General features: G+C 41.1%; 1 protein-coding gene across 2 annotated transcripts; it reads left to right on the top strand.

Annotated features, from left to right (window-relative positions):
• The first annotated feature begins 173 nt into the window (after positions 1-173).
• On the top strand, positions 174-25,384 carry GLIPR2 (GLI pathogenesis related 2). Of its 2 annotated transcripts, none has more exons than XM_030971604.1 (5): positions 174-361; positions 12,204-12,312; positions 15,776-15,879; positions 22,805-22,882; positions 23,828-25,384. In XM_030971604.1, the coding sequence occupies exons 1-5, from the start codon at positions 349-351 to the stop codon at positions 23,986-23,988; spliced, it is 465 nt and encodes a 154-aa protein (XP_030827464.1). In that variant the 5' UTR covers positions 174-348; the 3' UTR covers positions 23,989-25,384. The 2 variants fall into 2 exon arrangements, with proteins under 2 accessions (XP_030827464.1, XP_030827463.1); XM_030971603.1 differs by lacking the exon at positions 174-361 and adding an exon at positions 471-582.
• Positions 25,385-27,153: the final 1,769 nt, after the last annotated feature.

Here is a 27,153-nt window from a genome sequence, read left to right as displayed (position 1 = left end):
AGTAAAATGGTATGTGAAAACATATGGTGTTTTGGAGCTGCTTGGTTACTGTGGAGGATAAATAGCTCCTGACCCTAACCAGGATCTTTTCATGAAAAAAAGAGCGGTGTCCCTATGCCTTATAAAGGCATGGGCAGGCTTATTCCAGCGCTCAAGAAGGGGCGGTAGCGGGTTCGTGCTGCTGAGTTGTTTGGTTTTTTTTTCCAGCAGCGGTGGCAGGCGAATGAAGAAGTTGAGCTGAAAGTGCGAACGCTTCATCCCGGCGCTTAGCGGCAAAACTCAGTCAAGAGAGGAGGAAGCAGGTGAAATTTAAAAAACAAACAAAAAACCAAAAAAACCCACTTGGTCATGGGGAAATCAGGTGAGCAAATGCCTTCGTGCAGTTGGCTGTGTGTTCGCACAAAGTCCGTGTCTGGTTTTGTGCTTGGAAAGCGTTGCCAAAGCATTCAGTGGCTTTCCTCGGAGAAGGCTGCTTTCATTTGTGCATGGTACAGCCTGGGAGGAGCTTTCTCTCTGACAAGGGTTGGATTGAAAAAAAGGAAAAGAAAAGCGAACCCCCTCCTCAGCCTGTACGGTGTAGAGGTATTTGCATTTCATATACAACTTTGTAAAGTTTGTATTTTGTAACCTAAAGTACTTGTGCTTTGCTGTAAAAAATTACTATGAATCCTGTGGCTTTAAAGTTATTTTGTGTCTTGCTGTGTGACAAAACTTATTAGCCTTGCAGATAAGCTGCAGGATGCTTCGAGGGGGGTAAGCTTTATCACCCTTCCTGTCGGAAGGATTTAGATGTAAGATCTGGTTACTATTTAACTGCGGACAGACTTGCTCAGCCCCTAAGTCTCTCCCCAGCTGTGCAGATATTCTTTAAGCCTTTCCCTGCGGCTGCTTCCTCTGCTGTTGGTTCTTTCCCTGCTGCTGCTGGCTGTCTGTGTGTCCCGCTCAGTTTGGGCTGGAGAGACTTCACCAAAGCTGCCAAGGAGCCAGAGACCTTCAGAAGGGAGTGCTCAGTGCCCCGGGTTTTCTCCGCCTTTGTCCTGTTAAGGCCATGAGTAAAAAACTGTCCTGAATTTCTGAAACAGCTGTGAAACTGGATAGGACTTTTCGTTCTTGTTCTTAGGGCATTGTTTCTGTGACAAATCAGAGCCTAGTGGCATGTTGTCTGTCTGTCCTGTGTGTGAACAGCACATACAGGGACATGCTCAGCAAAACATAGTACTCGATGACCTCAAAACTATAGACCTCTTCAGAGAAACTTAAGGAAAATCTTTGCATGAGTAACACTTTAAAGGGCCTCAGCATGGGTGCATTGGGGTTTTTTTAAATTTTTCTTTATTTTTAAAGGTCAGCTTGCTAGATGAGATGAGAGCTGTCTGCAAATATGACTGTAGAGGGCTTACTGGTATGACACCCAGTCCAGACAAGCCACCTGCCTTTTTTTTTGGCAAAGTCCAGCTGCCAGTGGGTGAGTTTGGCCTCATATCCTGACAGCTAGATTGGGATAAATAACCCTATAACAATTTAAATAAGCATAGTTGCTATGAAGTATCAAGCTCAGCACTTCCCATGCTAAGTACAAACACCAAATCAGTGTAGTGCCTGTACATTACATTAGCAAAGCACATTGGGCAAAAGCAGTAGAGATACTCCACTGTGCATCTCACAATCCCCGAAAAAATAAAAATCTCCTTTTGTTTTAATGCATGAAAATTGCTAAAACAGTCATAAGGCAATTACCATCTTCATTTTTTCCCCCTGCATATTTATTGCTGTGCATTAGTTGATTTCTACAAACTTAGGAACAATGGCAGACCAGAAACTCGCTTTGCCAAGGCTTGGGTAATGTTTGCATCTTTAAGTGGTTATACAAATAGAACTTGAGATCTAGGTACGTGTTAAGAATATTTTCTATTTGTGTCATGCTTTTCAAACCAATGTTAAACTAGGTCCAGGTTATTGTCTTTGAGCTGTGTGCAATATTTTTAGATGAATCATAAAACTGAGATCCTGTCCTGACAATTGGTTTATTGACTAAATCCCATCTGCCCTTTCTAGTTCACTGAAGTCTTCAAATTCCTGTCTGAGATCATTCAGTGTGGTTTGCCTTTGAATGGAGAGAGCAGCTGTTGTACAGGGTATTGCTTCCTCTGGGTTTTGTGTGAAATACAAAATGTGTTCCCACTCTAGTGCTCTTAAGGTGTGATGCAGACAAGTTTCTCTGTACTAAGGTACATGAACGTGTAACAGGTTGCATGACAGATCTGTTTGACCTCAGAACAGATTCCTTGCTCCTCTCCTTGGTCAGAAAGGTTAAGGCAGAGATTACCTGAAGGTTTAATTTAAGGATGCTCTAATTCATGACAAGTAGGGCCACTACTTTAATATAAACGAGCAGTTTCTTTAACCTTTTGGTTTCGGTAAATCCGTCTTGAAGTCTAAGTATCCCCACATCAAGAAAACCTGCTATTGGAAATCTCAGTTCTTTGGTAAAAACTCTCCAATAATGTTGTAATACTAGTTGTTAGATTATATTTGAAGCAATGTTCATTCCAAGTGTCAGAGCTAGAGACTTAGCACTCTGTGTTTCATTGGATAGAGCTGAGTGTTGAAACCATCAGCACCTCTGACTCAGCTTTCTTCCCTGAAAGCTACAGGCTGATGAAACCAAATTCATACTGAAACTTCCTTGTCAGGGTTAGAAAATGCCTTCCGTGGTCATAACTCCTGCAAAAACTTAAGCCAAACACGGAGACCCTCTCTGCCCTCCCCCAGGTCTTCCCTTTTCAGACACCATTTGCATTTAGTGGGGGGTGCAGGCAGCCATCCCCACAGATCCCAGAGAGCTCTAACCAAGAAGATAGGGACAATATTTCTGCAGGAAAGGAGAGGATGGGGAGCTGGCAGCTCTTGGCTGCTCTGTTGCTGAGACTGCCGTGCTGGCAGGGCTCTGACCCCGCTGCAGCTGTGCGCGGCCGGAGGCGGGGTCCTGCGGGCAGCCCTCGCCCCACGGGGGATATCCATCCCTGCCTGCAGCTGCAGGCGATGCTCAGGAAAGCAGCTGGCTGCGAGCTCCACTCCTCCGCTCTGGAGCACGTGGATTTCTGCTGAGCAGTGGGAGTCTCTGAATAGGCTGGGATGGTGGTAGGAAAGGCTGCTAAAAGTCTTATTTCTCCCACTTCCCCCCGGGTTCAGCCTCCTGGGGGAAGGGAGCTTGCCACGTTTGCTCCCTGCGGGGGAATAGCTCCCTTTATTCTGGCAAGTGTGTGCAGATGGTGTCAAGGTCAGGCACAGTAAATACCGCAATCATTTTACAGAATTTGGTTTTATTTTTCTGCTGTTTTTCCTTTTTTCTGACACTTCTACAAATGTGGGCGGGACTCCAGAGGAAGGGCTGGGAGTTACCCACTGCTCTGCGTGTTGAGTCAGTACAAAAAAACAAACCAAACAAAGAGGGGCTGAGAAAGGGTTTCGAGATAGGAACCAGACTCAATGCAGCTTTCCATGCTGGTTTTAATCTCATTTAGAAGCATGTGCTGGTTTTTAACTCTTCAGATGCATCTTCAGAGTACAGTAAAAAGGACTGTCGTATTTTCTGCAGAATGAGCTAAGTCTTCAGCTGAAATGCTGACTTGTATTTCAGCATCGTGGTAAGAGACAGGCATAGCAGGTCATGACAAAAATACAGGCGTACTGGACAAGTGACCTGTTTGCTTTCTGAGAAATCAGATACTCCCGAGCTGCCAAAATGAGAAAGAGTTATGCTTGCTGGTTTTACAGGACTGGAGGGGATAGGGAAGACGGATTGTTCTGAACTGTTAGAAACTGAGCTTTTGCATTTGGTAACATTAGGACATTTGCAGAACTTGCAACACAGGTTACTGTCTTCTTCTTTACACCAGAGCTGAACTGGAGGTGTGGTGGGAAAATGACTTTTCAAAACCAAAGTTAATTCAATTCTTAGTCCCACATCTCCAGTTGTGTGCAGAAGACATTGATTGCTGGGTTCAAGTTCAATAAGTAGCAGAAGGAAAAAAAAGTCTTCCAGCAATGTGTCAGGCTTTGGCAGTATTCTGGGCTCAATTTTTACCCATCGGTTGAAGCATCAGGGTTTTGGTGGGGGAGGAGAATGCAGCAGCGACCCCATGCAACAGCGGTTGCTCCTGTCAGCTGTTAGATTATACCCTTAGCTCCTTGTGTTCAAGGCAGATAAATACTGAAACAAGTGGGAAGGGCTCAGGAAGAATAAGATAGAATGTGATGGTCTGTAGTAACTGAGATACCTACCAAGGTTTCCCATGCTATTGTGATATACAGAAAAAAAAATTGAGCATGAAGAAAGCTTTTATTACTGGAAATGTGCAAACCCTGCATTTTCTATCTGTACAGTTGGTAGTGTCTGTCTTGTCTGGATTTGAATTTGCTTCTGTTGATGTTCTATGTGCAGGAACAAAAAGTATGAGAAAACAAGTATTTTGATTTTAACTGTTTTGTTGTTTTATTTATCTCAACAGGCCAGAAGGCTATGTCAGATCTCTCTTTCTGTAGTGGCTATGCTGTTCTCTGAAAGATAAGCTGGAGCCTATCTCTGTTCTGTTTTTACAGGCAGATCTAGGCAAGTTCTGCCCATTCTGTGAAGGTCAGAACAACAGCCAGAGCTGGGCTGGGTGGCCCTGTATAGGGGGATGAGGTGAGGCCCAATCTCCCTGGTGCAGAACTGGCTCCCATGCAAGTAGGTGAGAGGAGGTGGTAGGAGTCTGGGATGTTGTGTAGGAAGAAAATATGGGTCTGTTTAGGTCACTGTAAACATTTAATGTATCCCTGGAAATGTTCAAGGTCAGGCCAGATGGAGCTCTGAGCAACAGGGTGTAGTTGAAGGTATCCCTGCTCAGGGCAGGAGAATTGGACTAGATGATCTTCAAATGTCCCTTTCATCCAGATGGTTCAATTATTCTATGATTCTATGAAATAAATACCTTTTAAAAAAGATTTTGAATTGTGAGAGCTGGAGTTTAACCTGTTGAGCAGAGGGATGAAAAGCAGGGGGTTTAATTGATTGTATATGTGAGTAAAGAAAGATTTCTGTGCCTCCCTGCCTGACTTTGGGTACTGGATGGGTGAGTTCACACACATCAGTGATCAGAAGAAATGTGCATGGCCATATTTCCATGCCTCAGGGAGGTGCATAAATAAACATACTTTGAACATTGCCACAGTTATCTTGGATGTCCTTGGCAGAAAAACAAGGTGGGAGGATATTGGAGCTGATGAGATTAAAACTAGTTCAGGTATGCTTACCCCAAACCATGACAGAACATGAATGGTAGAGGTGTAAAATGCAGGAGCATATCCCAGGAGACGTGGGATTGTTCTATCTCACTTTGATTCTTGTTTGCAAAATTCTTCACTTTCTAAAGACTTTGGTTGGCACCACGCAGCCAGCAGTGCTATGGAAAATGAGCTTGGCACTGGGTAAAAACAAGGTTGTGTCTGTTGCTGTCCATCTACAAAGCATAAGAACATACAGCATCCAAAATATGAATAGAAAAAAATATTCCGTTTCAATTCAATTACTTCTGTACAATTACTCAAAACAACTGATTTCTGTTGTTACTCATTAATAAATATAGTTGTGCCTTATTTTCTTCAATAAATTTCTGTAATTATAAACTTTAGGCAGATACAATGTTGGGGAAAGAAGAGATGGAGAAGATTACGTGAATTACTTCTGCATAGTGTGATTTTAACACATGCAGGTCACTTATGGCTTTGTATTTGGAAGTACGTGTGCCCTAGAAATTCTGTGGCAGTTGGATCTAAGAATAGAGGTCTTTCTGATGGGAGAGCCTCCTTAGTCTTTTTAAAAGGAATAGCAGCATACACGTTAGCTGCCTACAGATGTCTCTGTAGCTGTGTGGCATGATTACAATATTCAGGTGTCCTTCCTGGCAGAACAGTAATAAAAATAACACTTTTGATTTTCTTTCATGCAAAGCCAGGACCAGGTGTTCTGGAGATGATGAGCAGTCAGTTCCAGCCTTATGTCACTCCGTGGAAGTGACTGCTGGCTGTTCTGATTGTTGGTCAGTTTGGAGGAGACAGGGGCTACAAGCCAAGGACTTCTCCTCACACCCTTGCCTCCAGTGGAAGTGAAAAGTTGCTTCTGTCAGTGCTCAAGACCTCAAGACTGCTGATTAGTGCTGCTTGTTTTGTAAATGTCTGTTTCACAGAAGGCTCTGCTGCCTCTCAGAGCCGTGCAGCCTCCAGTTTACCAGGTGTTCCTTTTTAATCAGGGCAGTCAATTGCCGTACTGTTTATAAAAGGCCTTAAGTGAGGAAGTAATCAGCACTGTCTATTATAGCAAGAATAGGATTTGCAATCAAACAGTGACATGACTAATGTCATTGAAACATTATTGCATCGGCAACTTCATATTCTCAGGCCACATGCCCCAAACTGGGTGTGGGGGAAAAGAGTGTGTTACATTGTGTGACACAGGTAACGCAAGGTTATTAAGTTGCCAGTTTGCTGTAGAGCAAGCCCAGATATTAAAATGAATGGGGTCCTTGTCCATCAGATGCAGTTAACTCAGACATCTCGCTGTTGTCCTGAAGCTCACCCCGGTGATAAGCAAGTGTGTGAGCAAATTCAGGCAAAACTGAATGCTGAGAAACATCACAGAAACTCCTCCCTGAAGAAGGATCTCCTGAGCTGAGGAGAAAGCTATTTTGAGCAGCAAACATAGGAACATTCCAGGAAACTATTCCCATTTAAACTAGTATCTAATTATAACTCCCAATTCCTTTCACTTCCATCAGCAGTACTTTCTCTTCTAACTTTTAGTAAGGTTACAGGATAATTCAGGTTGGAAGGGAAATCATGTACCAACAATCATGACATCTGTCATAAATGCTTATTGTATAGGACGGAGACCTTGCCCCACAATTCTTGATTGTGTAAAAGAAGACAAGGAAACCCCACCCAGGACACAATACTTTCTAAACATAGTATAATTAAATCTTTCTTTTCCTCTGGGATTTATATATGGTTTCATTTCTTCTGTATATTTCCAAGCAATCAGCCAGTTATGATAGAGAAAAAGGGAGTTTAACACTGGGGGAGATCAGTTTTTATGGCTGGAAATGATTCATGAATTGGAGTGTCAGATCCATTTTCCCAAATGGCATCAAGCATTAAGGGCCAGTCTTGGAAGATGTTGCAGTCCCAAATGGAGGGCAAGAAAGTGCAGTTAAATACGTGGAGAAAAGAAGCATGGAACATTCACTCCCTGCGTTGCTGCAGACCCAGCCAGCATGAGACCACCCTGAAGGATTTGTGGCTTCAAACCAAAGTGCTGAGTCAAAGTGCAGTGGAACATAGACTGTCTTCTTAACATTTCTCATATCAGTTAGACATCCATCACTTCTCCATAGAAGGAATGCTATTCTCACAGTGGGAAAGATTCAGCTAGGGATGGTTTCCAGAGAGTTACATTTCAAGGGTGGGTAAAGATTAATAATAAATGTCAGCTCTCTTTAGGAGAGTCTAGATGCAAATGTTGTCTTTAGAAACTGGGATCTCTTTTACTCGAGAATTTTGTTTCCAGTCAGTGAATATGCTTTGAGAAGTTTGTCACAATAGAAGTATCAGTTACCTGGGACAGTAACAAAGGACTTTTTGACGTAGTTACTTTACAGTTCCCTAAAGCTTCTAATTCTAATGAATTTTTTCCACCTGTTGGGCATAATAAAAGCTGTATTTGCTGCATTCTTATTCCATAACCCACTTCCAGGGTAGAGTAGAGCAGTTCTGCAGAATCAAGGGACACTGAAGGGATTTCAGTTTTAAAGCAGAGCTTTAAACTCAGTGTTTAAACAATTACTTAATTACATTTTATGTGCTTTCTATCTGCTTTGCATCTGTCTTCTCCATGTATTCTGGCACTTGGCTTCTGTTGTGGTTTAGGAATGGTTTTCTCCAATTTAGTGTTCCTACTGAAACCTCCCCAAATGATGCGCTGCTCTCTCAATCTCCTCTCTCCCTTCCTGTGGGTGGCTGGAGAGGAGAATTGGAGAAACAAAAAGTAAAGACTTGTTGAGATAAGAACAATTTACTGGAAACAGCAATGAGAAACCATTTACTGGAAACAGGAAGAAAACAAAGAGTAACAGTAACAATATTAATAGAAAAATGTACAAGATAGGTGAGTGATTCATATACAGATGCTCACTACCTAAAATAGCTGATCGTGCCACACTACCTTGACATGGAAGAGACCCCTTCCCGCATTCGTGGAAAATGATGAAAGGTGGTATAGAACAAACTCCAGGTCCTAGCTGTGCTCCCTCCTGGCTATCGCAAAAATTAGCCCTGGCCTGGCTGGAAGTATGGTAGTTTCTTTCTGCCTGGATTCTGGGCCCAAAAGAGTAACACGGAAGTAACATACAGTGTCCTGTTAATATAAGAGCAAATTTCTAGGTATTTCTTTTTGGGGGAAGACTGAAAGGTGGGGTCATTACCTCAATTTACCTCTAATGCACACATTGGTTGAAGAGTTTGAGGCCTCTGTCGTTCAAAGAGAGATTGAGACAGATGGAATAGTACTTTTCTCTGTAGGATTCTGAATGAGGTTTGTTTCATAGTAACATAGGGCAATCTGGGTTGGAAGAGACTGTTGAAGGTCCTCTAATACAACCCCCAGAGCAGACATATCTTTAACTACATCAGGCTGCTCACAGACCCATCCAACTTCACCTTGAATGTTTCTAGGGTTGGGTCATTCACCACCTCTCTGGGAAGCCTCTGCCAGTGTTCCACCACCCTCATCATAAAAAAATTCTTCTATACATCTAGCCTGAATCTACTTTATTTTATTTTATATCTATTACCTTTTGTCCTATCACTACAGGCCCTAACAAATTGTCTTTCTTATAAGCCCCCTTTAAGCAGAGGCCACAATAACATCTCCCCAAAGCTTTGTCTTCTCTAGACTGAACACTCACAGCTCTCTCTTATTGATAGCATTATGTATTAATTATTTGAAGGCTAAATAGAAAAACTTAATATTTATGGAAAGTAAAACATTACCAGTGAAAGTTAATCCATAAACAATAGGACAAAAAGTACTGAAAAGAAACAATACCTCTGGAGATTGATACAGGGCTCATTTTTGAGTCACCAGGGTGGATACTTAGGCATAAAAATATATGCTTGTTTTGCTAGTCATGTGTGTGCCTGCTATAATGTTGTATGTTCTGAGTGCTGAGGTAAAGGCTACCCATAGCATTTCTGCTATGTAGGAATTTGATGCTTTGTGGAACAATTCCCTGTTACCGTCTTGCAGCTCCACAAGAGCAGTGGAGGAGGTGCAGTTGACAGCTGCAAATGTGGTGCAGGGCAGCTTGTGTTGTGGAACACATGTTCAGGTAACTCACCTTTCTTTTGGTGCCCAAACTAAAGTAGGAATGGCAGGAGAAGACAGCTCTAACAAGAGGCTGTATGGATTCAGGCATGAAGAGCTCTTCATGCAAGAAAGACTGAGTAGATTGGCTCTGCTTAGAGACAGTAAGAATAGAGAAATAGAATTCTCTGAAAAACAAATGTGATGGGAAAAGGCAAGCTAGATTCCTCTGCCTATTTTTCCCTGTCACACAAAGCTGATCAATGAACCTGGAAGTCCAAGAGCGTAACAGCTGTAAGGTATGCTCTGTACCACATCATAGCCTAGAAAATCATCATCACATGCTGCCATTAATCTTAGCCAATGTTCCAGAAGAATAAGAAATAGAGGCAAATAATTGAATATTGAGGAGCAAGCAACTGTATCTAATACCTTCAGTTGTTTTACTTATTAAGGTGTGTAATGATTCATGACCAAACTTAACTCTCTGGCAGTAGAAAATAATTTTTTCTAGCAGCTTAAGGAGCTTACATGAAGAGAAAGAAGTATGTCTCCACAGCTGTTTGGGAAGCTGTTCTCATTTGGGTGGAAGCCTGAAAACTCCCATTAACTCTCACTTTTAATGCCTGGCTTCTCAGTGTATGGAACATTGGTAAAATGGAAAAACTTAACATGCATTCTGAAACAAATCTGAAATATATCTGGCACTTGGGCGTCCCTCTCCTCACATCATCAGGCACGGGAAAAGCTGTACAGAGGGAGGTGGTTAGCACATGAGCTTGAGTCACAGAAGATAAGCACTTCTATAGCAGCCACCTTTGAGGGAAAGGGAGGATGGAGGTTCTCCAGGGACAACATAGCAGTGCCTGTTGCAGAAGCAACTCAGTTTTGTCCATGACTTGTTACTCTTTGTAAGTCAGAAAGTTAGTACAGAGCTACATTATGCAGTATTTCTGCTAATCTATGGACTAAGCACTGACAAAATCTGTATTTCAGTTGACTTTTTTTTTTTAAATTAGAATTTCAACTTGATGTTGTCATTGAGAGCAAATTATTTGGATAGAAACTTCCATACCTGCAGGTCAGATTGTTTATCTACTATTTCAATGCTGAGTGGGTGAGATATTAAGTCTAGGTGATAAGAGGCACAAGTTTAGCATGGTCTCAAGAGAAAAAAAAAAGTAGTCTGGAGTATGTGATGAAACTTTCAAAGCTGTGCTTTCCAATGTCTTTAATTTGTTGGCTGTCTTAACATTTCTTTGCTGGAATCTTGGACCCCCTGCATCAGGGAAGGGGATGAATTGGATGTAGGCTTGCTTTCCTCAGTGACTTCTGATAGCTGCTGTAGAAATTGGTACCTCTGTAACAGAGCAGATGAGACTCTGGGCTGATAGAGTCAACGAGCTGTGAGCAATGGTAACAAGATTGATGGGACAGGTTCATTAGCAAAAAGGAGTTTGTGTGCTTGAACACCAGAATGGAGGTGTCTGTTTTCCTGATTATGTGCAACTTGAGATACACAAAACTGAGGGAGAACTGAAGAGGAGGAAGGTGGTGGGCAGATGTCACCTTGTTCAACAGGGCTGCTGTGTTATACCAACAAACTGATACCAAAAAAGTGAGCCTGAAAGCATGTTATGGAGAATATATTAGATATGTGTCCACAGTGACACTTTGATCAGGAAAGAGCCAACCCAACTTCAGACTGTGTTCAAAAGATTTAAGGTTCTGCATGAAACTGTAATGGCTTTCTTGTGTGCATTGGATACTGAGATTATTTTAGGCTGCTGTATTATCCCAGTGCTATTGAGGAACTGGAGAGAACTCCAAGAACAGGCTAAAGCATGACAGTCAGCTGGGTAATCACCTTAGGAAAACGTTCTGAGAGCAGTGTGTGCAAACTGACAGCTCTGTTGTGGAGAAAGTGCATCATTACAAACAGCAGAAGAGAATAATGCTAATACAGCAGAGAATGATTGATTTTAGTTGTCAGGATCAAGTAGTGAGAGGAAGCTGAGAAATCTAAGGTTAATAACAGGAAACTCTTTTTAGTCATAGGATCTATTTGGGTTTCCAAAGTGTCTTACAAGGAAAGTGATGGTAGTCATGCTAATTGAGATATTCAGAAATGAAGATGATGAATCATTAATAAATATGAAAACCCATGCCACAGTAGTTGTTTCTTTCCTTACCACTTGCTGTTTGTGAACATTTATTTGTCCTGAGCCAAATAAAGGTGCATTTTGAGATTTCTATGAATTTGTACTATAAAATTAATTAGAAGAATGGTGCATGTTTCCAAGTACTTGCAGAGATCTAAACATTTTAGCATCTTCATTCTCTTTAGGTGGTGCCCTGACTAATACAGACAATTCTTGCATGGAGGGACAATCATTTGCATTTTTAATGCATCTCCTTGGAGGACTTATTTGTTGCTTACTCTGAAATTGGAATGGTGATGCAGTGCACTGAGTGCTTAAAATGAAAGTCAGTCAAACGGATTTTGTTTTTAAACTGACAAACTGATTGACTAACCTTAAATCACCTTGCTACTGAGGAAAGCAGTAATGATCACAGTTTTCTTCAACCTTTGGTGAGTCTTTAGCTTCCCAATAGGAGTGTCTGTTAGAGTTTATTTCTGGATGGAAGTCAGTGGTTCCTTTCATCCTGCTGCCAGGTAATGAGGGTGGTACCCTTGTGTTCTTCTATCCAGCCTGCACCAGGGTTTGGGTTCAGAGTATGCTTTTTCTGTCTTCACTAATGTCTGTATTTGATGGACCTTTCCAATTTTTTAATGTGATTTCAGCTTCCAAACAATTTGCTGAAGAAGTCTTGAAAGTACACAATGACTACAGGAAGAAACATGGAGTCCCCCCATTAAAACTCTGCAAGAAGTTAAACAGAGGAGCCCAACAGTGAGTTCAGTTCTTTCTTTTCTCTAATGAGATTTGTGACACTTCTATTTGTTAGGTTTGACTGTGTTTACTGCAAAGATATTTGCCTTTTGACATGCTGATAACCAGTGAAGACTTATTGAGTAGAAAGTGAGGGACTCTACTCTTTCATCTCCTCTTTTTCCATCACATAGCAGTAGCTGGTCACATGGACACGTGGTCACAACTGTGCAAATCTTTCTTGGAGCCTTTTTCAGATGTGGACCACATCTGTCTACCCTGGCAGTTGTCTAAAACACGCTTCATCACCAGTTCTGTCAGATGAGAGATTGTCATCTGAAGGAGAATCTACTCCTGCTGAAATAGTGAGAAAAGAACATTTTCATGGTAAGAAGTGGTGACTGGTCTAAGATCAGTGGAATCAAGAGGAAGTAATTTCAGATTAATTTATCTATCTCCCAGCCACAAAAGTAAGAGTATTATATGTTTTCTGTTCTGTCAGGAAGGAAACATCTTGCCTCTACTCTAGTGTTGAAGACTGCACAACTTCTTCTCAGTCTAGCATGCAGTGAATCCATCTCCCTGCTCTTTGACTTGAGTCTTCCTTACAGAAATTTGAGTCTAATACTGCTTGTACTCTTTACTGTAGTTATGATAACCATATTAATTCACTTCTCTTTACAGCAATCTTTTTCAAAAAGTAGATTTAAAAATCTTCAATTTTTTTTCATGCTGGTCCTCACAGTACAAAGGAGATAAGTGAAGGAGTAAATGCTGATTAAACTATTGAGAAGATAAATTATAATAAATGGTGGGCAGTTTGATTCCTACTCTAGACATAAGATCTCCTCCCATTAGCTTTCTACCATAACCATGCAGATTTCTCTGTGCTGGGTGACTGGGAGAGAGAGATGCTGTAGTGTTTCCAGAACCTGATTTATTGTCCCAGCATGATGGGACATAGATGTCACAGAGATGAACTGTCTCCTGACGCCTAGATTTCTCCCAGGTGTTGTGCTGTACAACACACCATGTAAATGGCATGTGGACATGACCTCTGGCAGCAAGAAAAATCTTGGTGATTTCACTTTTTTTTCTTTTTTTCTTTTTTCTTTTTCCTTTTTTTTCCTTTTTTTCTTTTTTCTTTTTTTTTTCTTTTTTCTTTTTTTTTTTATTTTTCTTTTTCTTTTCTTTTTTTTTTTTTTTTTTTTTTTTTTTTTTGAGATACCATTATAACTGGATACAGTATTCCTAAAATGTGGAATGGTAGTGACTCATTCACCAATCTTGTAATCTGCTGGGACTTTCCCTCTGTTCTTCTAAGGGTTTTTTTTTTTTTGGTTCTGTTTTTCATGCTCACAATGAGAGAGAGATTTCATTGACTTGTCAATAGCAATTGTTGGGTCTCAGAAGTGCAAAACTCAGTCTGAACAAGTCGGCTTTTTTGAATAGTTCAGATTATTCTATCAAATATGCATTGCTCCACATTTATCTCTGAGTGTTCTGTTGCCCTCGCTGGGTATTTTTAGATCCTTCAGAAATTCTTCACAACCCTCTTTGGTCTCAGCTGATGCCCTGCTGCAATGAGCAACAATAGGAAACCTCTCTTTGCTTGAAGTCTGTAATTTGTAAGAATTAAAAGACATGTTTAGAGACTGGTAAAACTGGTTGATAGCAAGAACAAAAAATGTTTTGGTCAGAATAAAAGACATGAAATTTAAGAAATCTCATATTTTTCAAGACAGATTTTGTATATTCTTAAATTAAAAGAAGATCTTCACCTTTTCTTTGGGTATATCCTATATATATATATGTACCTTTATTGGTATGTATTTGGGTGCTTTTCTCTCTGGGTGCTTTTCTGTGCTTCCCTACCTGAGTTGAAAACGGTATGTTTCCTACTATTTTCAGGTCCAGTAATTGTGACAGGTGAACTGACTATTGGATCCCTGCTTTAACATGAGATGAGTCAGCCTCAGCAGGTGTCTGTTTATCTCTGACTGTAATGAAGCATAGGGTGATGATCTCAGATGAAAGTCTCATGCTTTCAGCTGCCTGAGCTGGAGTGGATTAATCACCTTTTGTCTCAAATCCCTGGCAGCCTCATCCATCTGCAATGTGTACTTAGTCTCAGTCCTGCCTCTAACTTGGGATATGAGCATCCTGAGGAAAATTACAGGACTGTAGAGATAGTATCTAAAGATCTTCCAGTCCAGGATCTAGCAAACTGACAGCTGACAAGTTTTCATTATTTCTAAATTAATGGATGTAGGTAACTACTTTTCTTTTTGTTTTGGTGGGAGGATTAGGGCAGAAGGAAATTAGAACCTAGTGACTGCAGTGCTAGCTTGGGTCAAAATGTTCAGCTGGACAAAATTCATGACTCTGGCAGATGCCAGTAATTCGTGATTAGGGAAGGAGTAGGAGGACAAAACAAATGTGATCCTTCCCCCATTATCTTATTCTGGAAATTACAGATTTATCCTGGAAATTACCATTTTCCTGAGCAGTAAATTGCATCCTTATGTATTTGTTGCTGTTGTTTAATATGCTGTGAAGATTCGTCCCCACATCCATACACTGAATTTGCCTCTCTTTTTTTTGAGCTCATATGTGCTTTGGTGCAAATGACTTCTGCTGCACAGTGTGGAAGAAGAGCTTTGTCTCACTTGAATTTTAAATCTATGACCTGATGACTCTGCGTTGCCACTATAAGAAATAACAAATGATCTTTCCAATTTCCCTATCTCTGTACTGAAGCCTTTCCAATGTTGAATAAAGAGAGTAATTGCTTTGCCCATGATGTTGTTCTTAACCCTATTGTTCTAAGAAAATAAAATACATCCCACATTTGCACACATGTCAAATTCTATAGAAACAGTGCTGCTTATCCCTGTGCTGGTTTACACAGTTGTTGCCTCAGAGTCTCCATGTGATCCCCTTCTCTTCCATCTTATTGCCTGGTACATTGCTCTTTTTTTGAATTTGACTTTTTTTCTTTCATTTGTAAATGTAGGGGGTTTGTGCTTGCTTTGACTGAATTCCCACTTCTGTTTTTTTTCTAGTCTCACTGAGAACATTTAATTTAATCCTGTGAGGGACCTAGAAATGCCAGGAGGTGGCACCTGTAGCAATTGCTGTAGGTACTTCCCTTTCCACCTGCAGCTGTGGCTAAGGATGGTCATTGGATTTCCAGGTGCTGGTTAAAATGTGGTGCAAGGGGATCTGCCCTTTGATTTCTTCTAGGCCCTTCTCAGAAGTTATACAGATGCTCATGAAAGACAGGGAGAATGTGCTTTTCCTTTGCCTAACTCATTGATCTATGTAACATTAAAGTATCTCTGGCTTCGGGGCTTTGGAACTTGACTTAAACCCATCATCTTCCAGCACAGTTTGTTGCTTGCATATCCTTCTCTTCCTCCTGTTCCCCCTCCTTTCTGCTCATTGCAGCTGTGGTCCCTGACTCAATGTGTTCCTTTGCTAGGTATGCAGAAGAACTGGCTACCACGAGGGTCCTCAAGCACAGCTCCGAGTCTGCTAATGGGAATTGTGGAGAAAACCTAGCATGGGCATCCTATGACCAATCAGGTGAGCTCTCTTCTCTTGTTGTCTCACAGACACCTGATAAATGCCTTATCTCAAGTACTTTGGGTTGCATCTGGTAACAAGAGTGCTGGAGTTTCCTCTACTTCATAATGTATCCAGAATAGCCCAGCCCGGGCTCCCTGGTGACAGGCTGGTGGTTTGCAGTCACCTGTGCGTCCTGAGAGCAAGAAGCATATGTGGGCACAGAGGGAGTAAGGGACTGTGGGGATGTGTTGTGTCCCTTTGGAGGCCGGACTTGGCAGCTTCTCCCTGCTCCCTGTGTCCCTGCTGTGGTGCTGTCTTTAGTGGCACTTACGTGTCCATGCAGGAGAGAACGAAGTTGACAATGGCCCCTACTTCACCTTTGTTCTTAGTTTGTCCCAGCCAAAGAGAGGTCTGCCCATAGGCCAGCTGTGGTCAGGGAAGTGGAAAAATGTCTCTTGCACACTGCACAGCAGTTCCTGTTTGTGGGGGCAAAAGCAGAGGACTGGACACCAAAGTGACAGTGGCTAATGTCCTCCCACTAATATCTTCCAAGCTGTCAGCAAACAGGTATAAGCCCTTTTCATTATTACATTTTTGAAGACTGTTTTACTCCATGTATTTTCTGTAAGTACTGTAAATGTAATATGTAACTGGGAGCCTTTGGTTTGGTTACCCTAGGAGCTGAATTTTGGTCAGGCTGACAGCCTGTAGTGAGCCCTCAGCTGAAGAGAGGTTCAGCAGGCTCTTCCCTCCTGCTTCCTTCCAGTGAGCAGGGCTCATGCCTCAGCCTGTTGGGACAGCAGGTGGGATGTATTAAAAGTGACCACTTGCTTTCTTTATTCCGATCTACCCCTGGAATTTCCAGCACAGCCCCAAAGAAACAGAAGCTTGTTTCTCTAGACTGAAGGCTCTGTTTGAAGAACCTGGAAATTTTAGTGAGTTTTAGTCCCAGGGATGCTGTTTGGTTCCTCTTCAAGTGCCAACTCTACTCCCAATTTTCCTGTTGAAAAAGAAACTCATGGTGGAAAAATACAATTTGATCTGCTCATATTTGGCATTCTGTCCTTTGTAAGGGTGTGAGGAAAGGATTGGGAGCAGCATGGGAAAACACAGATGTATGGCAGAGTTTGCATAGTGGTTATGACTCACTGACTGAGCTTAGCTCTTTCTTGTTTGTGTTACTGGCCTGTGCTCCTTCCCTTGAGGTTAAAGCCACAGAATTCCCTTTTAGAGAGCCGGAAACATAACACACAAATTCTTCTACATAATGTGTCTGTCTTTTCTCTGGATGTGATCTGTTTTCTTCAATGCACAGTTTCCATACATAACTTTTCAGTTTTGAGAAGTTTTGCTGGTTTTTACCCACAGGATTAAATACCATGTTGAGAAAATTAAACTACATCCTCTTTTGTTCCATGAAACATTTCTACATTTTCAGTGCAACAGGATCACTCGAAGTACCAGAATGAGAAAGCTAGTTCTTCAAAGGAATTTATTTTCTCATCTAGGCTTAGTCTTCACCTCTGTGGAGTTGGTTCATTCTTCCTCTTTTTCTCATATAGTTCCCTCTGGATAGTTAATTTGTACCCTGCTCAATGAGGCAGAAATTTGGATTAAGACATCCATTCAGGGGCTTAACAAAGGCAGGCAGTGTCTTCTGGTTTCTTTCCCAGATAAAGCAAGACTCAATAAACCTCTAGAATACTCTGTATTCTCTCTCAGAAAGTGATGGTGTTGTTTATTTTGGCTCTTGCTGAGTTTTGTAATAATGCCAGAAGATGCATTTCTTGTTTCAGGGAAGGCTTAAGCTTTCAACTATAAAGCCTTCTAATATGACTCCTCTCCTGGTACAAGAATACCTTGAATTCTATTCAGGATTTTAGAGTTACATAGCCTAAAGCTGTTGCTAGAAATACGTTTATCCTTGTAATCCAAGAAAGAGTTGACAGCTGCTTCCTGCCTCCAGTCCTGCAGGAACTGCTCTGTGGCAGACTTTTCTTTGTCTGTGTTCAAATAAGTGAGCTGTCATCTGCCACTAATGCAGAGACTGCAGCCTGCCTTGGCAGCTGTGCTATGTCAGGCTCCAGGATGCCTCATCTCATTTCTCATGTGTTGGGGGGCTGAAGGCATGCACTAGATCTCTGAATTCTGTTTGGGATGGCTGGTGTGGCTGAGAAGAACCTGCCCTGTTGCTGGTGGAAGCACTGGTTCATGAACTTTAGAGAGTTCGTAAGAGAAATCCAGTCAGCTGTCCCCCAAGTCTGTCATGGGAGAAATCTGGGTCTGCTAAGGTTGGAACCAGTGTGCAGAACAGCACAAGCACTGTCTGTCCAAGCCCTGGAGGGGTGTGCTCTGACTGAAGGCCTGCCTTGATGTATCTCTTGCTGTCTAACACCAGGCTCATACAGTAGTGTTAAATAAAGTAAAATAAAGTAAAGACCTGCATGAGGGATGTTGAAAGCAGAGAATTACTTCCAAAAGCCATTGGTATGACTTTAGTCTATGTAGATATTTTATTTCCAAGGGAATGTTAAATCCACCCTCTTTCCCCTCAGACTGGTGGAAAGAATGTTGTGAAAAGTTAGTTTTTAAGTAGATCACCAAGGTGCTGCCCATTTGCAGAGAAATATGGTCTGTGTGATTCTATTAGAATGTCTTTGGCAACTTAGTGGGATTACTTGAGGATTTAAGCTTTCTTTGGTATGAGGAGAAACAGTAAGGCTGGGCCCAGAGAAGTTAAATCTTGAGGGAAGCTGAATACAGGAATAGGGCTGCCACAGCATTGTGTTCCCAATGATGAGGCTGGGAATGTGTGTCCAGTCTTGCACAGGCTGGGGATGTGTGTCCAGTCTTACACAAACACACATATATCATGGACATGTGTTTATGTGCAGAGCAGCACAAACAGATGCAGTCAGTATTAAAATGAACAGCACCAGTGGCCTCTTCCTCTTTCCTTTTCCAGCTGATTCCAATATATGTTCCAATATATATTACTGGAGTATATATAAGTAAATTAATATAGTATATCAAAATACAAGTTTCTATTTCTCAGTAAATTATTTAAAAGTAGATATAATGTATATTCTATGGTGTTAAATTACATATATATATATATATATATATATATATATATATATAAAATAGAAATATAATTCCAGTGTGGATACCAGCAGTAACTGAGCTCAGACACTCAGTCTGCCCCGTAGCTGTCCCTGGATCCTGATCTCACCAGTAGCTTGCACCTGGACATACCCTGAGGCTGCCGTTCCACTCCAGTCACCAGCACAGTGCATCTCATACACACAGGTCCCTGGCTGCTGAGCAGAACCCACCCTGCAATGGCCATACACTTCTGCAGCTCCCCCAGAGCACTTCACCTGCTCACCAGCTGGTCCCTGTCGTGCTTTGCTGGTGCTCCAGTTGCTGGCACCACAGATACAGAGGTCCCTGCAACCCTTGGTCTGCTACCAGTTGTTTGCCCTCACACCCTCAACATCTACACAGAATGGAGGTCCTCACCCAGGAGAATAGCTAAAAATGACATTTAATGAGACAACAGCATAGCTGATGAGATGCAGAGCATGGCCAGGTCACTGCTGACATGCAGTGGCCCCTTGATAATAAGAGGGACATAATTTAGACTGTTAGTCCTACATATGGACTGAGCCCACATGGTCTCTGACCCTCTGAGGAAGCTTGAGGCACAGTCAGTGTGGCCACGTTGCAAGCATGTACCTTGTGTAAGTAAAATCAAATTACTGTGCTGGTTCTGGTCCTAGTCTTGGGCAAAACCATACTTGGACATTAGTTCAAGGATTGTTGCACCAAGTTTTCACCTGAGGAAGATTGTCCATCATGACTGAAATTCATTAGAGTGAGGTTCAACCTGTTCTGAAATGAACATCTAGTAAGCCTAGCTGAGCAGGTCATCAGTGAGCTGTCTCTCACTGGGACAAGGGTGGAGTCAAACTGTGTTTCCATAGTGAAAGTGTTGAAGCTCTGAGTGTAGCTTACAGCAGTGTGAAGAGGAAGGGTGATAAAAAAGCCCAGCAGAATATTTATTAATCAGTTCCACAAGCAGAGCAACAGAAGAGAAGCTGCAGCTTGACTGCAGGGCAGATCCATGTGCTTCTTGAGAGCAGTAAACTTTATCATTTCTGCTCTGATCAGGAATGAGGAATGTGAGCAATTTCTTTTCTGTGTTTTTTTCTTTCTGACTGAAAAGCATTTTGAACAGCAACCAACTTCCTTTGTTTTGGGGGGAACTTTGGGAACAAGGGGTGCTGTTTTCAACAAAACACTGAAAAGCAATCAAAACAGACTCTAAATATGACTGCATAATTTATTCCATAATACATTTAAATGGAAATATTGTGGTCAGTTTCCTGAACCAATAAGTCTGAGGATGCAAGTTGCTGCTAAAGCAGGTAGGTTCAGGGCACTCCTGACCCTTGTGCTGTTTTCTCTCTGGAAGCCTGGAGGTCACTGGATTCAAAACTGGGGTTTTCCTTGGTCCCCTATGTGCCAGCTGTCACTTTCAACACTGGTTCGGCTTGTGTCCCACCAGGGCACTGTTTACTGCTCCACAAAGGGCAAAGAATCAGAAGAAAAGTATTTCAGGGGAAAGAGAGACTGTTTAATCCCTAGGTACCTACCTGTCTTCTTACGAGGTAATAGCTTCCACATTGGATTCCCCCTCACTTACTGTGCCATGTGACGGATACCATTCATTCCCTTCACTTAGAGAACACTTCTTTAACATGATTTCAAGACAGATTTCAAAGGACAAAGTTGCCCAGTCCTTTGGTGACCTTCTCTTTTGCTGGAAAAAAGCCAGTCTTTATTTTCTCACAGTTTATGAGGCCATGACTTTTTAAATTCAAGGATGATGACAGCAATGCTATATAATGAAAACTTGATCCTGCATGTGAAAAATGGAGAATAGTGATCAGCTTCTTGGCTTTAACTGCCTGGCCTCAGTCAGTTGAAAGCTTTCATCCTTGAAATCTGGGAATTAACACATGATAGACTGTGCTGTCCAACTATGCTCATTGTCTTTCAGGCTCAGGACTGAGGCAGTCTTACCTGATGCCATTGCTATCTCCCTTGAATTAAAGCAAACAATTTTTCAAATGATAGTATTCTTTAAATTAAAAGCAAATTAATTATGAATAGATATTGTGTTTGTCAAAACTTCCATGTGCCCTGCAATAATTGCATTATGGAGATTTTAAGTTCTGTCACGTGCAGCCTAGGCACACTTCTCATAGCTACAGTAAGCAGAGTAGGGGTGACTTTCTCTTGAAATACTGTTTATGCTATATCACACTGATACATCAACAGAGGGAATAAAAGGCTGGCAGCAGTGAGAATGCAGTCCTACATCTGCTAAATTCTTTCTTATGTAGTATAGTCACTTCAGCACTAGTACACACATGGGCTTCATAAGGCCTGATATGTCAGCAGTCACCTTCTGTACTTCTGTTACACCCAGTTTACCACAAACCCATCTAAATCCTTCACAGGTATGAAATCTAGAGTGGGGCAGCATGATCTGATTGGTTTGTTGTGTGGTTTTTTACTATGTGCTTTTTCTTTTCCCCTTGTATTGCATAAAGGTCACTATTTGCACTTTCATTTTTTTAGTCTTCATTTTAGCTTTAGTGTAAGAAATGAACAAATAAGTATGTGTTACATACTTCAACCATAATACAGGTCTATTGGTTTGTTTTTCCAGCGCAAGGAGAGCAGGAAAAGAAGAAACCAATTGTTATTCCTGAAACTTTTACTTGGGGAGGCAAGAGATGTTTTGTGTAGAAAAAAATATTTATTCTACTAAGCACTATTCCTAACGACCAGTGTGGCATACAAGTTCATAGTACTTCAAGTTCATAAACCTCTCTAAAGATAGCATTTAGTTGAATATTTGCTTACCAGCTAGGACTCTGACAACCAGCTTGCCAGACTAACAGCATCATCCTTTTAGCTGACTTCAGTCATAACAAACTGAAGTTTAAAGAAGTTAGCACAGTGTCTGACTTCTAGAAGTGCACAAGTTTAAGACTTTTTGCTGCAAAATAGCAAAGCATGACTCATTGCTCTTCTGCAGCCAACAGTCCACCAGGGACCAGCATTCTTCATGATGTCAGGCTTAACAGCTTTGGCAGCTTGCTTTGAAATCTCCTGGCCTTGTGTGGATGATACATCCTGGACTGCTAAGCAGAAATTTAATTCTTGAGGTTGCTCAGGGAAAAACCTGACCCCTCTCATCCCCCCAGTGTTAGGCACAAGAATTTCCTAGCAACCAGTAATGGAAAACAAGTAACATTTGTCATTTGTCTGGATTGCATCTCCAGATTCTGGTCTGAGCTACATCCCTGGCTGTAGTCATGGTCCTCATACAGTTGTTGTCAGGGAAAGCCTTGGGTGGGATGAGACAATGCTGGACACACAGGCTTCCACACAGAAACAGCTCTTAAGTATGAATATTTGAAGTTTCTGTAGTACCCCAGATTATAGTGCCTCAAAATGGACCTTCACAATGGCTTTAGTGCTAGATAGAAACCACTAAAAGTAAATGCACTCAGAAATCAGGAATATTCAGTGCTGGTGAGAACATAGGAAACTAAAAAGACATCAGAAATTAAATTTTTCTTTAGGTTACCTGGAGCTGGAAGGGGTAAACATCCATAGGTGTGGCCTTTTGGTTAGAAAACCTGGCACACTTAGGCATTTTCAAACACATTTCAAGAGGAAGAAGAAGCTGGTGAGAGCTGTATGCATAAGCCTGATGACAGGAGCACTTATCCAAGATGAGGGAGATATGTCTTCATTACCTTCCAAGCTGAAAGTTACAGAAGATCCTACTGGCCAGGCTGTAAGTGAGCTACACTTTTGTGTTTATGTCATGATTCTGTAGCACATTTCTTTTGTCTTTCAGGAAAAGATGTGGCTGACAGATGGTACAGTGAAATAAAAAATTACAGCTTTCAAAACCCGGGATTTTCTTCTAGGACAGGTAAGTTCAGACTGAGAACTGTCTCTTCAAAAACAAAACTTCTACTATTATGCTAAAAACTGACAAAAGTGTAAAAAATCCCTGAGAAATAAGAAAATAAGCAAAATTTGTAGGGTTTGTAGGGTTCTTTTAGTACTGCATTTTTCCTCCAACTTATTTTTAAGGCAAATTAATTTGTGTGAAATACTAAATTGGAACCTCGTAGAAGTCTTACTAAATGTACTGTGTTGTTGTTTACATTGACCTGTGACTTCTGCTGAATTATATCACTCCACTCACAGAGATCACTTCAGCTAAAATTTGGAGACTGGGAACAGGTTGTTGGTTGCATATTAACAATCTAGTGGAGAATGAATTTGAGAATGTTGTTCCTCAAATAATGCTGAAGCAAGAGAGCTACCTGACCTTGTTTCAGATTAAGAAAATGATGTTTTCTCCCTGACTTTGGGATTTGCCTATGCATAGTGGGAACAACAATGTGGGGGTGGCTATTAAACTAGTCAGAAGAAGCCACAAAAACAGTGGGGTTTTTGAAGAGTTGCACATGCAAACACATGGGGGAGTATGAGGCAGTTAATGCAAATGAATTATAGTCACTCCCAGAACTGCTGTTCACACTGCAGGGAGTACAGACTGTGATGTCTTTGTCAAATTTTACATCAGATACTTACCAAACTACTCCTTCCGCAACTCTCCTGCTACATGTTCTTATTTGGATACAGAACATGGAAATGGAAATAGTAGTATGAAAACAAATCAGGTTAAGGGGTTTTCAAGACAAAATGTTAGAGGCAGGGTTCCTTTTCATGTCCTTAGCTTGTTCTCATGTTACAGAAAGAAGCAGCTGTGTATTGCTCTTTTTTCCCCCAGCACCTCACATCTTAAAGGAAATGTTATAGATGTAGTATCTAAAGGGAATGTTTATGTTTCTCTTTCTTTGCTCAGGTCACTTTACAGCAATGGTTTGGAAGAACACAAAAAAGATGGGAGTTGGAAAGGCATCTGCTAGTGATGGCTCGACATTTGTGGTGGCTAGATATGATCCGGCTGGAAATGTAGTAAATCCGGGCTATTATGAAGAAAATGTTCTTCCTCCAAGAAAATAACTTTATTTTTTTAAGGTAGTCTTATTGCTTAATGACAGGTGAACCTGGATTTGGACCTAATAGTGTTGAAGGGAAGCCCAATTCAATGAAATCTTTTTGATACTTCTGTTCACATCTCAGTGTGAAGGAAGCAATTACATTTTGCTTGAGTCAATCTGCACATCGGGCCCCTGCTGTTTCTGAGGGGACCTCAGTTTATTTGAGGATGAACTATAAGCAGCATTTCTGAAGGATAACATGGGTAATTTTTTTTTAATTATTTGCATGAACTCTGCGTCAGCATGGGAGTAAACACATGTTGGATGTCTTGTTTTTTTTTTTTTTAACAAACAAATGTATAGCTTTCTGGAAACTGAAGATACCAGCTTGTAATTATATTATGTACTCCCAGCTGTCCAATGCTTTTTAATAACTGTACCTTAGTTGCTCTGTCTTTACTCCTGCTGTTGTGGGACCTACTCTCTACAGATGGAACACATGCAAAACTTCCTGTATGAAAAGTACATGTGTAAAATGTAGTGGAATTCAGACCTGTGTGTTTTTATTAAGAGGATCTCGCAGAACACTAAAAGGCTGCTGGCAAAACTGTGGCCATCAAGCAAGCTGTAACTAATGCATGATCTAAAAAAAAAAACACTAAAATTTTTTAATCCCATTTTAAATGCTGATATGTAAAATATGTTTGAGATAGGTATGTTTTAAGTTTAAAGTGCATTCTACACTTTACAGTATGTACCTTGTATTATAATCAAATTGTTTATTTCCGTTGCATAAAAATAAGATTCTACTTTTTTGATATTTATGCACAAAAAAGTTTCTTTGACAGTGTACTTTGGATTTTGTTTCTCAGTAACTTATTTTTATTTTCTAAGGAATATCTTTTAAAGGTGTCAGGCTATACAGGCAATAACATCCCCAGATCATCTCATCTCCTTTAATAATGTAACAGTAGGGTTATTCACATTGTCATATTTAAGAGATGTTTGCTCTTTATTCATATTATTCAATAATAGTAGTATTTCACGTGATGGATTGATGCCTTGAAAACAATGAAGATTAAATTTCCTTAAGAACAACCCAAGCAAAAATTCTGGGGACACTTTTCTCTGATTAAATGTGGATTGGGCCATTTTGGCCAGGTTCATATACTCTGCTTCAATTTGAGGGTTTGTTTTCTTTGTAAAAGGTTCTCTTGACTTTTGCTGGGATTCAATATGCCATGATCTGGTTCATGGACAGTGCCATTACAGAAATAGTTCTTTTTGTTTACACAGTTGTAATAAACTGCACTCTTATGGCTTGATTATATGTCACTGGGATGCTGTTTGTTACAATTTTTTTGGTGTAACCAAGAATTTCACACATATCATGAACAACTGAAAAATAAATATTTTTGAATATGAACTACTCAAGCCTTTTCTGTTACCTGATTCTTTGTCAAATAATCATCATATTTTATTTCCAGGACATGAACATATGACATTATTTCTTTTCTAACACGGGGGGAAATAAAAGCAGCAACTATTCTAGTCCAGGAAAGAAAGAAGAGAGCTTCTAAGAGAGGCTAAATCATGCAGCAGATGATAAATCCTCACTTGATACAAAGACTGAGCAAAGGGTTGAGGCTGAAAGCTGTACCTCTTTCTTTCCCAGCTCCTGCTTTGTACCTTGTTTCACTCTGCTGCTCCCTCTCCCGGCTGACGTGTTGTCAGTGAAGAAAACCCACTCGACTCCCACTCAGGTGTGTGTGTGTGTGTTTCAGGAAATGCAGACTTGGGGCCTTCCTCCCCTCAGCCCTCAGCTGACAAGAGAGAGGGGAATGAAAACAGAACTTTCTATAAAAAATAACAGGCTTGCTGCAACTGACGTAAAGTTAAAAGCTGATGTTCAAGAAATTGGCAGTATTAAAATATTCTGGGTTTTTCCTAATGACTTTCATGCTGTTGGCCCTATAATTCCTTGAATAATTGATACAAAACTGTACATATTGTAGTTGAGTGAGTCAAGTCAGAATCTTTCTCTGCTGCCACCTAGGTTTTATTTTAAGTCCAGAGAGAATTGGGAAGGTAGGTAAAGAGAGAAAACAAAACAAAACCAAAGCTTAACTTATCTTTATTTAAAATTATAACGGCAAGTGAACTTTTGGAGGTTTTTGGACAGACCATCTTGAGGGAGCATCAGAAGTAAGTGGAGATGGAAGAAACACAAAGCCACTCAGATCGCTTCAGTGCTTGTTTCATGCACTCCACAAAGAGTCCATGTAAGTATGACTGTAGCAATTAAAAAACCCCAAACTGTTAATTTATTTCTTCATGACCCAAGATTATGATGCTGATACCTTCTGCAAATGAACTCTGGCTGTGCAGCAAACCATGGTGTATGTAGGAGTCCAAATGCAAAGGGAAGGGTAACGTTGCTGATGTGACTCATTCAAAAGACACATGATTTTTCGGAATTGTACACTGAACATTGACTTGCCAGCCATCAGCATTTACAAGAATCTATGTTGGTGTACTGCCCTACTCTCTAGCATATCTTGGAGAGTTGTGGAGGTTGGGAGGTGGCAAAGAAAGGTTATCTCCTGTCAGGTTAGAGCAAAACAACATGGTCCTCAGACAGAATTTTAGAGGTACAAGTAACATTTGCCCTGGGAACAAAGAATAGGCAAAACTGAGGAAAATACTTATTTTTAGAGGCCTGCAGATGATTTCTAAGGTATTTTTGCAGCACGAGGAGGAGGAAGAGGAGGAATACTTGTTGGTCTGAGGCCTAATTTCTAGTCTTCTGGGTTAAATAATAACAGAGGATTTGGGGAAGTACAGGGATTGGTCTTTAAAAGGTGCTGAAAAAGGAGGTCTGCATTAAACATTTTCAATTACCAGCTTCCCTCCTTTACCTTCCCAAAAGGACAAAACCTCTTCCTGAGGAGACTTGAGGGTGTCGTTCATCATGACCCAACAATGGGCACTCTCAATCTAGAAAGCCAACGCTGTCCTGGGCTGTATCCAAAGCAGCGTGGCCAGCAGGGCAATGGAGGGGATTCTGCCCCTCTCTCTGGGGAGACCCTCTGCCTGCTCCCAGAGTAGTGCATCCCTGGAGCATCCGGGGCCTCTGGTGTAAAAAGGATGTGGGCCTGTTGGGCTGAGTTCAGAGGAGGGATGTGAA

The sequence above is a fragment of the Camarhynchus parvulus genome, chromosome 2, assembly GCF_901933205.1.
Source record: "Camarhynchus parvulus chromosome 2, STF_HiC, whole genome shotgun sequence".
In the NCBI taxonomy this organism is placed as follows: Eukaryota; Metazoa; Chordata; class Aves; order Passeriformes; family Thraupidae; genus Camarhynchus; species Camarhynchus parvulus.
This window is presented reverse-complemented; position numbering and strand designations above follow the sequence as displayed.

Bases quoted from the DNA above. Each gene is read 5' to 3' on its own strand.
- GLIPR2 (XM_030971603.1), top strand. From the start codon at position 486: ATGGTACAGCCTGGGAGGAGCTTTCTCTCTGACAAGGGTTGGATTGAA. The intron at 583-12,203 runs GTATTTGCATTT...ATGTGATTTCAG, and splicing joins TCAGCCTGTACGGTGTAGAG to CTTCCAAACAATTTGCTGAA. The intron at 22,883-23,827 runs GTAAGTTCAGAC...TTCTTTGCTCAG, and splicing joins GGGATTTTCTTCTAGGACAG to GTCACTTTACAGCAATGGTT.